At 30.7% G+C, this 12,144-nt stretch overlaps 1 protein-coding gene across 1 annotated transcript in view; it reads right to left on the bottom strand.

The window, feature by feature from the left end:
* The window catches only part of LOC132735152 (uncharacterized), a 31,724-nt gene that overhangs the window by 16,541 nt on the left and 3,039 nt on the right, over positions 1 to 12,144 (bottom strand). Inside the window, exons 5-11 of the mRNA XM_060722069.1 lie at positions 10,727 to 10,832; positions 6,671 to 6,871; positions 5,873 to 6,085; positions 5,588 to 5,633; positions 2,343 to 2,413; positions 1,601 to 1,700; positions 887 to 1,021 (exon numbers count right to left, since the gene is read on the bottom strand). Of these exons, the coding sequence (XP_060578052.1) occupies positions 887 to 1,021; positions 1,601 to 1,700; positions 2,343 to 2,413; positions 5,588 to 5,633; positions 5,873 to 6,085; positions 6,671 to 6,871; positions 10,727 to 10,832 (872 nt within the window). The remainder of the gene's footprint in view (positions 1 to 886; positions 1,022 to 1,600; positions 1,701 to 2,342; positions 2,414 to 5,587; positions 5,634 to 5,872; positions 6,086 to 6,670; positions 6,872 to 10,726; positions 10,833 to 12,144) is intronic.

Here is a 12,144-nt window from a genome sequence, read left to right as displayed (position 1 = left end):
GACGGACTGACGGACGGACAGACGGACGGACGGACAGACAGACAGACGGACAGACAGACGGAGGGTAAACCTAAAGTCCCCTCCGGTAAACCGGTAGGGGATTAATAAAAGCAAAACTAGCCATACTCTTATTCAAACCATTTTTAATATCAAAGGAATGTCCTAGATGAAGGTACAAGAGCAGGCATGTACATGTATATAGCCTTTGACACTTCCCATTACATTCATTTTATAGATTTCTTTAGCTTTCATTATAGGGATTTTGTAATGTTATCAATGTTATCAAAATATGACAATCCAAAAACTTGGAAAACAAACAAACAATACAAGGACTGTACCGACTGTATGGTTGTGCAGGCTGGCCTAACTCTTTGCAAGTGGCAATAAAAGAGAAAGATATTATCAATGTAAACATTCAGATGGTTCAGAAATATATAGAGGATATTCAAGTTTTTTCTATAAATACACGATTTATTTTAATCGAGTGGTATGAAAATAAATATTTCATGAGTGGCAGTAGCCACGAGTGAAATATGGTAATTTTCATGCCACAAGATGAAAATAAATCATGTATTTATAGAAAAAACTTGAATTTTCTGTTTATTATATACATTTTTCTCTTTTTTGCGATAAAATTGGAAAGACTTTCCCTTAAATTTTGTGTACTGGCAGAATTTAAAAGAAAGTCGTCCGGCAAGACACCAGTGAAAATACGGAAAATATGTTTCACTGCAGTGAAAAATAAATTTTTACAGTGAAAATACGGAAAATGAAAATACGCATTTTATTTTATCAATATTTCTCAATATTTCATTTATAAGTATATAATAAAAAAGTATATCATACCAACCATATAAAGTACAGGTAACAAGATATAATGACATACCTTAACATTGCCAGGAAAGCATCTTGAGCAGTGTGATTTACAGCATTCTGGTAATGACTGAGGCCATGTTTGACTTGAGACAGACATTTCTGTACCACACTACTACTCAAGAATAGTGGTACATCTTCAGGATGCCTGCAGTTATTTCCATATACAGACAAAATTAGTCTGAACAATCTGTTCTGTTCTTTAAAACTTATAATTATCATTATATATATATATATATATTGAAAGCGCTAACAGAAATAAACGTATAAAAAAATTAAAGAACTTTGTACTCTGCATTTCCCAAAACATACTTTTTTTATACATGAGATCCACACAAGGAATCGAACTTCTTTTTTTATATATATATTTATATATATTACTATAAATTATGCCAGTTTCCTTGACAATATAATTATCAAAGGCCTATTTGTTAAATTATGAGAAATTGCTCTTTTAATTCACCTCATTTTGTATTTGTTTCAAAACAAAGTCAATTTTTATTCAATGAGAAACAAAATTATTTGAAAAACACCACAGATTATTAGCTTTCAGTGGCCTGCTTATAGACAATGAAAAAAGAATGTTATTAGAATCCTGCCAAAAATATTTGATTGTTTTTTTTTTGGGGGGGGGGGTTGCTGTTTTCTTTTTGTTCCTGATTTCAACTAAACATTTTTCTAAGAAATGGAAAGTTGGTTAAATATAAATATTAATGTATGGGGTTACCTGTTTAAAATTTCAGCCAGTAGAATGTATCCATGGTTGAGAAGAGATGGATTCTTTAGTTCAATCGATGTGCTGACAGCTCTCAAAACTGACTCCACACCTGTTTAACAAAAAAATTGAAATGAACAATTGTTGTTCAATAATCTCATTTCAATAATCTAGTTTTACTTTTTTCAACATCTTTTGACTTAATAAATATGTTCATTTCAACATAATCAGAGCTCAGAAACACCAGCATGAGGGCCGTGCCATCAGACCAAAACAAAATTAATCCCTTCTGTAAAAGTTAAACAAGCAACAACCAGTAACCTTAAATGAATAAATAAATTAAAAGATAATCTAAAGGTCAACAGTGCAAATAGCATCAATGTGCATAGAAAATTGCCCATAATTTACAAACCAATTATTGAACAAAACATACATTTAATGACTAAACAAGATTAATTAAAGAAAGTATGAACAAGTTTACATTAAGTTTCAACACATTTTAACATCTCTCTGTGCCAGTTGTAATATGATTGGCTTATGCTGCAAGTCCTTCCATATTATCTTTACCCAACTTTAAACTGTTGCCCAATCAATTTTTATAATTTTAATCCCACCAATCTCTTATATAGCAAGGGCAATTTCATATTCAAGGTAAGTGAAATACAGTAGTAAAAGGCATTGAAGTTGAGAAAAGAATGTTTAGGCTTGATAGACTATTATATACATATATTACAAATATTGGCAGTGTTCTTACCATATACAGAATGACATCTCTTGTAGAACTGTTCAACTCGTGCCAACTTCTGTAATACTTTCAAAATACATCTGGAAAATGATAACAAAAGGTATTATGCTGAAAAGTTGTTTACTCAACATAATGTTGGTTAATTAACTTCAATTAATGGCATTTTATGACATTTAATGGAGTGTCAAACTTCCTTTTATAATATCATCAATATATTCTGAAATGAACTTGAAAGCTGAATTTGTCTTTGTTAATAAAGAAATAATGCAAACTATGCCTATAAATACTTTTTAATGTTATGAGATTTTCATAGACTAAAACTAGCATTATGTTTAACCTTACCCTGCTAGAAACAAAAGGCATTTGCCTTTGTCACGGGTATCATGTGTATTAAAAAGCCAGGCCAGCCCCCCCCCCCCCCACCTCGACCATGATCTATAATGTTATGCTGATCAGCTTTAGATTTTCATCTTAATATCCACATAATTGATAATCCACATTTCCAAAAATGTTAGCCGGACACGAGTGCAAATGTTTAATATTATAGGTTAAGAGTTAAAAGCAATACACATCAACTGACAACCAAGCAAACACATGACGTTAAAATAACGTCAGATTACCGTTAGGTTTTGGTCACGACGTCGGCGACCAAAATACGACGTAAATCTGACATCCAAAAACCGATGTCTATTAGACGTTTCTTTTTGACGTCGTACTAACATCAGGTTCTGGTCGGTTTCCTGACAGTAGGTAAAAAATTAACGAAAGGTAATCCTTATTCGCTGTTGTAAACATTTAAACTTTTTTTTTTAATGTTATTTGGCTTACAAATTAAGTGTATATATACAAGTGCCTTTCGAAGACCACGTGCGCGGCGCTGCAACCTAATAAAACATATAGGTGGGGCTGTATATAGGTTAATTACTTACATGTGTTATTGTTATGAAACCTATTTATAGCCACTGATCTGTTAACAAGGTCCAATCATTTAACGTTACAGTATTATCATTTGTGGTACATTATATGTATCAAAATCACGAGTTTTTAATAGTTAATATTTAATCATAGTGACAGGAAAAGGAAAGAAAACATAATTATAATTCAAATCTACAGCCACGTGGATGGAAATTTCAAATTCGTAGGCGTTTCGTATGTCAGGAATCGGGATGCTTTGATAAAGTGAATATTCCAGATTTTCTTGAACAAAAAGGTCAGTTCAATTTATGTAAATTTATTTCTACTTTGTATTTGAAAAATAATTGCATGCATTCTTAGATTTGATTATCATTATTTGAACAGTTGAAGCAAAATGTCAGACATATTCGCGATAATGTTTGATAATAAATCATTTCAAATTTGGCATGTTTTAACTCTGCTCGTGAAGAGTTTATAATGTGCCTTTCAGTATAACCAAAGAGAATGCTTTAGTTTTCATATTCTTGTTAAACTATGATGTTTTTGTCACTTAAAATCTGAGAATTGAGAATGAATTGATACGATTTCGAGCATTTCGGACCAAGACGTTTCGGTCCTAAATAACCCAAGACGTTTCGGTTTCAGACATTTCGGCATTTTCCCAAACGGTCCAATTTTTGATCAGAATAAATCTTACTTTAATGTGTTTTACACCAGATTTTACTATCAGTAGGAAAAATGTAATCAAAACAACATAAACTTTTTAACAAAACGTAGTACATAAACATACATTTATTATCAACAATTTCTTCACACTCTTTAATTTGAAACTATGAAAAATTTAAGACTTGCGTAACTGTTCTATTTCAAAAGTAGAATATACATAAGTTAGAATATAATTTTCTTTTCAGGTAGTTCAAGCGTTTGACATGCTCTCAAAGGTCGGAGGGGCAGAAATACGTGATAATGTAAAAAAGAAACATGAATCATGGGAAAGTAAGATTTTGTAAATTCTATTACATACTATAATCCATACAAAACTGGAGTTTTAAAGCGTTTTTTAAATTTTCAGTATTTATGTTTACTTTTAATTTTTGTTAAAGCTCACTTCTGAAAAGCTAGCAAAGTTGTTCATTAATTTAAGATAACTTTTAAAATTTCATAAGGGCAGATAACCATGAAAAAATTTTTGCTTGTAATTTTTCCAATTTTTATAGATTTCTTTTTTTTTTCAGTGAAAATGATATCACAAACGCCATTGGACATTAACATGTTACATCCTCCGGACAGACGTGGGGTGGTGAGAGAAGGTCATATATCTAAAGGCATCACACCTCCAAATTCGTGCTAATTCTCGTGGATATTTAAAAGTACATTTGTGTATAACTTTGTGAAGTAACTGTAAAAGGGAGTTATTTATACGTTAGTGACAATTATCAAAAGGAGGTCAAAATATGAAAGATACCACTAAATGTTTTAGTAATGCTGTATAAATATAGTTAAAATACTGAATATCTGTCATTAATTGCTTGAAACATTATTATCCAAATCTTTTAACTTTTCTTAAAATTATAATATTTTCACTATTTTGTTTGATAAGGCAAACTTTGATAGAAATATACATACATTGTTTTGTTCATTAATATTTGTATATGATTTCTTAGTTTCATTTATGTCATTGTTTTTGAAATACTTTTTGTATTGTTATTAACTTATTTTATGTTTTATTTGGTTTAGTTTATGAAAAGTATTTAGCCTTGCAGAATTAACTAAAACTGTATGTATCAGCTTTAAATTGCAACTTTTATTTTAAATAAAAAAAAACACATAAAAACATATTTTTGCTTTTAGTTTTTTGTTATACATTTCATTGGAGTGAAAGTTACTTAAAAGAATGAGTTACATTACATTAGATCAAATCAGGATTGGCCAGAAAATATTTATAACATTGTAAACAAGGAGGATTAGGGAAATGATCAGATTAAGGTCAGAAAATGGTCAGGTTTAGGGCAGAAAAAGGTTAAGATTTAGATCGGAAAATGGTCAGATTGAGGTCGGAAATTGATCAGAAACTGGTTAGATTTAGGTCGGAAAATGGTCAGATTGAGGTCGGAAAATGGTCAGAAACTGGTAAGATAACGGTCATCCGACGTCAGAACCTGACTTAAATCTGACGTCAGTATGACGTCTTGTGTTTGCTGGGAAAATATTAAATCCAAACTGTTGAAACAAAAAAATAGAATCAAAACTATACATAACACTAAATATTCACATTTCAACAAAATTAAACTTAACAAAATAAACTTAAAAGTAAAATTATCAACAGGAACAGGAATTACTCAATCTGAACTGTATTTTCTGTATGTAAAGACTCAAAGAGAAATTCTGCAAAAAACAACAAATAGTTTTATGTTGCTATCAAAACGTAGCACCTGAATGTTTTCTTCATGGAAAATATGAACATGGGAAAAGTGTTAAAGGTTTAACTTTTATAATTATATGTGAGTTTCAGTTTAAGATCACAGAGTGAAAAACCATGCCCAATATTTATAAGATTGATGTAGCCAAAAAAAGTTTCGCTAAGACATAGTGAAGATTATTTAAATAATATTCAAAGACCTTACCTACAATATCAGAGTCTAGTATTGTGGTAGCATATGATAAATAATTGTCTTTGTTCAGTATAATTGAGAGTATCTGGGAGACTGCTGACTGCAGCACATCCTTCTTGCTTAGCAACAGTTTCTTCATACATGTCAGCAAGGTCACACCATCTTTGTTCAAGGTCATCAGATTGTTACAACCAGTACTGTCCGATAAAAGTTTCTTTAATAGTCCTATACAAAAAATGAATGGTACTTTAATAAACAAAAGTTTGTCTTTGGAATACATGCCATAATTTCTAGGCTACTTTCATGCTACAAAGGAGATTATTTCAAATTTTTATTTTTACAGTAACATCATTTTTTTTGGACGCTTCCAGGACAGTCATTTGATTTCCAGGACAGTTTCCGTACGTCCAGAACATTATGGCATGTATGTCTTTTGAATTTCATACAACAATACAAGGATCATACAATAAATTTCAGCTTCTTTAGTCGAAGAATATGTAAACTACAATGACGGAGTGTACACTATTACAGTTTTATGTTTGCCAGAAAGAGTAAATTTAATAACAAACAAGGCTGAACAGTGAAGACTTTTATGTACATTGTATAAAAGAGTATAACTATGCAACTGTAGCAAAACAAAATAAAATATATATAAAGCTGGGTCAGGTCAGAAACTTATAAAAAGAACTAAGCTTTAAAAAAACTGATAAATTATTTTTTTTATTATCTTCATGCCTTATCAAATTATTTTTTACTAATAAGCATGTTAACCAACTTGTACACATTTTGTCACAAAAACAAAATACTTACCTAATCCATTAATTAGAACAGGAAGTGAACCAGCAGACGACAGCATGGTCAAAATCCCAGAATGCACTTGCTGTAGAGTTCTTGCATGGAGCTTTACAATTTGACTTTCATCACACAGAAAGATAAAAATATAGGCTATAGATGACTGGACTGTCTCCCCAACTTTACATAGGTCCAGACTCAATGCATTCAATAACCAGTCTGAATAATATAAAGGGAGATAAACATGTAGGCATTAAATGAAATGCAATTCAGCACAGTATTTAAAATTACCTCCCTTCCATCATGAATAGTTGTAAATATAATACAGCCAAGACTGTGTGTTACATGTACTTACCTTATGGAAACATCATACTTTAAATCATGTTCCTCCCATAGCTAATGTTTTCAGTATGTTTTATTTTATTCTTTTTCAATCTTTTACTAGATTCTTTTTTCAACCTTTATGTGTTTCTTACTTTCTTTGCCTTATTTTTTAGGAATGCCTTTATCATATCTATATATAAGCAGATTTTGACAATCACTCAACTTGACTGAATCAGTATTGTACAGTTATGCCAATAGTCAAGCCATTACGAAAAATTTATGATAACAAATGATGGCAAATCAGATTTTTTTTATCTGAAGCATTTCTTAACTTGCATATGTATAAATATAGAAAATTATTTAAAATTTCCACTGGTCCATACAGGCTAGCTGTGGGACAACCTGGGCAATATGAACAATTGATTTTGCTGCCTTAGCCATGAAACTGTATATATATGGACAAGTACAAATGGGGTCCAATTTTCATCAAATTTACTATACATGTACATATAATAAACAGAACATATAGTACAGTGAAGGATGACTCGATTGAGTTTCCTCCCCTATACCACTGATACCCGTTATGTATGCTAAAAATACAGGTATACTCAATGCAAGTGCTTTCTGTTGTTAAAAAACACTGAGCCATGAAATCATTAAATGATAACCAGACTCCTGCCTAGGCTTTAAAAATCAATATCGAGAACAAATGTTTGCATAAAAAAACCTGAACATCATCTGCAACACATAAGCAACACATAAATGTATACATTAGAAGTTTTCTGCACAATCTAACTTGTGCAGCATGCAAAGCCTCCAGGTGTTTAGATAATTTCAAGAAGGTAACTGCCAAGTAAAATTTCCTCAAAAACTTTCCCCAAGAGACTGCACTTCCATTACATATGCCAGAAATATTTCACAATTTTGGAAAACAACTTTCAGGAGAAAATAAATTGCCAAACTAGATGAATGTTTTCAGAAACAATAATGCATCTCAAAAAGAAACAACATTTAGGAAACTCAATCAACAACATCAAATTTCTTCTTCTTTTTTTTTCTCTTGAAAACTGATTGATAACTTTCCAATCGCATTGCATCAAGGCTGTAATATGCAGCCAAGCCAGCTGGTTGGAGGAAAACGTGAGCATTAGTCCAGCCAAATTCTAAGTTGTAACAATGATTTTCAATTGAAACAACTGAAAGTATCTGACAAGATATTATGCCTGGGTGGTTATATCAATTGCTTAGATGTAGACAACTTTTGTTTTGGTATGTATATATGAAAGAGATTAATTGATTAATTTGACATGGCAGGTGCCTCATGTATAAATGAACAAAATGTAATAATCAATGTACAGAACAATAGGCAATGTCTTTCAGAAAGTTTGGGAAAGATTGAACAAAAATGTGGTGGTGATTGCAAAATTTATTATTAATTTTATTTTCAAGACATGTAACTTTTAACAATTACATGTTATGTTGCAATTTCATTGCATGACAAAGTAAAGAACATTACAAAGATACATGTAACAATTACTGTGTTTTCTCTTTTGGCACTTTTTTTATAGTGATGATTACAATATAATTGAAACAGTACAGTCTGTGCAATCTGGCCTGGCTCAAACTATTAGATCAATAATTGTATGCCTTCAGATTCATGCTTATTTTCATAAAAAAAAATTAAAAAGAATTAAAAAGTAAAATATTGTCAGGTGAATATATGGAAGTCATTTAAACATTGCAATGGGCACTTAAAATCTATGAAATCTACCAAAAATAGATCAGAATATAAAAAGACATGTAGTCCTTATTGCATTTGTTACAAAGTAGAAATATGGTGATAAATACTACAAAGTCAGTCTTAAGTTGCATACAACATGTTAATTCTTTCTTGAATTATGAATACTTTTTTTTTCTCAATGTTGATTTTCTTTAGAAACATATTTTGCTCATTTGGAGGCAAGCAGCTTTAATATTGAATTTACCTACATTCTTAAAGCAGTTCAAATTTATTACATAACGGGAATGATTTTAAATCCTGAAGCAATGCAGCAATTACAAGATAGTATATAGCATTCCATGAAGATAGCAACAGATACCTTCATACAATAAGTGCCAATAATTTAACCATCTTATCTGACAAACTATTTAAGAATAATCCAGAGTTGCTGTTAGATGTATATAGTATATCATTTTAAAATATCTGTAAGATACATAAGAAGACGTTACACAAATGAAAAGATCTACAATATCTTTACAAACTTTTGATCAAGGTCGGTGTGTTTATTAAATGTAAATCTAGGAGAAAGTTGAAGTCTTCAAAATACAAGAAATGAAGGGGAAAAATGAAGTTTTTAAGGATCTTGACATTTATGTGGAAGCAAAGAGAAAAACACTTTACATAAGCACCAGCACATGACCTTCTACTCAAAGATGCTCTTAAAGTACCTGAATAGCTTTAAAGGGATATTCAGGCAAAATAATGAGAAAAATAATAAAATGATCTTATGTACTGAAAACAGGCTAAAATGACATTTCTTGAAGTTTCAGCATGAATGTCTGTTTGAATTTTATACATTTTGGGTTTGAAACGTAAATATATCTATATATGTTGAACAAGATTTAGACACCAATGGAATTACCAAATAGTTTTAAAACAAGTCAGGTGACTTTAGCCAACCCTTTAAGTTACAATAACAGATATTTTGGATATTGTATGATTGAAACAAGTCTATGTCATTCATTTGAAATGTTCTTTAACGTTTCCAGAGTTCACTTTGACAAATATTGCGAAATCATAGCGCTCTAACCTGACCCACGCGGGTCAAGTTAGGAAACCACCATTTTATTCTTTATATGGAAATAAGTTTTGTTCCATGGACTGTCTAATAATATATTCATTTTGAGGGCATTTATAGAATAATGAATGAAAAATTCAAAACTAAGAGATGAAAATTTTGCCTGTGTATTCCTTTAAGAAAAAAATACAGTATTTTTGCATTTCAATAATAGCAACTTCCTATTATAAAACTTCACATCTTGGTTATGATCACTCTAAAATAAGAAAGAGGTGCTTCAAACCTAAAGGAAATTTTTCATCAAGGAGCCAATTAACAATAAAAAGGCTCTCAAGTGTATAGGAATTAATAAAACTGATAGAACAAGCAAGATTTATCATTAATTTATTGATTTGATAAGAAATAATTAAACTTAAATGTAAGGAAATATGTTTTATTGGCTGCAAATTAATTCTAATTAATACCTTACTAAGCAGAGTTATCAGCAAAAATGCTGATGTCCAAATACTTGCCATTTCTGGGGGTGCTTTTAAACAATTATCCGAATTGTTAAGGTTGCCCCACAGCCTGTACAAACATGTGAAATTTATACCTCAATCTATTTTACAAAAATCATATGGACAAGTCTAAAATAAACCACTTCAAATTTTATGGACAAGCAAATAAGAAACAGATTTTGGCGGCCCTGTATTTACCACTGCGGGTTCAAATCCCACTTGGGTTGTCTGTGGATAAAGTAGCAAGCAAAAGTTGGTGGCTAGTACATAAACCTGAAATGTTTAATAAAAGGACAATACTGGTTAATCTCCAGTATGTCAAAAACTGACCACTTCAGTGCCAATGTGATATTAACACAACCAAGGCAAATTGACTACAAAGAACACAATATAAAGTCTTACATCCAAGTAAGTGATCAGTTCTTAGTCAAGTAATACAAAGTGTTGTAACATACCATAATGTGTAAGGAGGGTTTCTGTAAGAGCTGGCAATTGATATAACATCTTTCCTAACAATATATAGTGTGGCTCTAACTTCTTATGATCAGCTGTCATCTCGATCTGGAAATTTGAATAATATATGAGGAAATTGAAACTTTCATAAAGGGCAATAACCCATATTTCATTAAATATCTTTTTCATTTTGATGCGACCATGAGTCCATTGGGCAAAATAATCATTTGATTTTCATATGTAGTAATATAGTAATAAACACATATTTTCTATATTGAACTATAGGGATTTAAGAGTGGAGAGATACCGAAGATGAATTTAGAAAGGAAATTCACCCTGACTCTGCAGACTTATCAATCTTTTTCATTTTGGGCAAAACGATCAATTAGAAGCAGGTGCCGCTAGCAATCAACCTCGAAGATGCATCAATAATAAATGCAATATCAATCCTACTTAATTTTCATAAGAACAGTAGGATTTCATTTTAATATTTGTTAAAAGCAGCACGTAAGTGTTACAATTAGTAGTTAGACAGAATCAATTTCCGCTGAATCTCTCTAAGTTAATGAAGTGACTGGTTAGTAATAAAAACCAACAGTTGTTTGGCATTTCCGTATCCTAAAATGTAACAGTGAATCTTAAAATACTCATATCTTCTGGAATTAATATCATTGTTGGCACAAAGGTAAGATATGTGAAATTTCAGCCAGGTATTTCAAGCTTTTTATTATGTCTATCCCAGAAGGCATACAAAATTAGTTTCCAAAATAATAAGTCAATGATAGTGTTTTAAAGACCTTAAAAATTTCAATTCAATATTATAATCTTGATAAAAGCTCATTTCTTATTAAAAATTAAAACCCTATTCAAGAGTGTAAGGATACAAGGTTTAGTCTAATTAAGTAGTTCACTAGCAGGAATTGGTCCAGTATTTTAATAGTCTCTGTATATGTATAATCTTATATATCATTGGCCTTTATAATAAAAATATGAATATTTGAGATTAGCATACATCATGATATGTGGTATTCTAGTTCATTATTTGTTATTAAACTTAGGCAAGAAAGTTTTCAATTTCCTTGTATACAACAATCCCTTACCTAAATTGTAAAAATGGACTTTTCCTACTCTGAATCTGGAACAGTTCATTAGCTGTAAAAAGGCTTTCAGTTACAAAGAAAAATGAGAAGGTGTCAAAATAAACTGCAAGACAGCTTTCAAAAGTTAAAAAACATATATAAATTTTACTAATTATTGAAAATTATCTGAATTACAAATACATTTTACAGACAACAACTTTACAGTCATCCCAAATTAAGACTATATACAGAAAATCTTTAATGAATCTTGAATCTGCTAAATGTATTAAGAGTTTACGTCAAGACTGTCCAATACATTTTTGGAAATATCATGATGGAAA

Source organism: Ruditapes philippinarum, unplaced genomic scaffold, assembly GCF_026571515.1.
Source record: "Ruditapes philippinarum isolate M1 unplaced genomic scaffold, ASM2657151v2 ctg555_1_1_1_1, whole genome shotgun sequence".
Taxonomy (NCBI): domain Eukaryota; kingdom Metazoa; phylum Mollusca; class Bivalvia; order Venerida; family Veneridae; genus Ruditapes; species Ruditapes philippinarum.
This window is presented reverse-complemented; position numbering and strand designations above follow the sequence as displayed.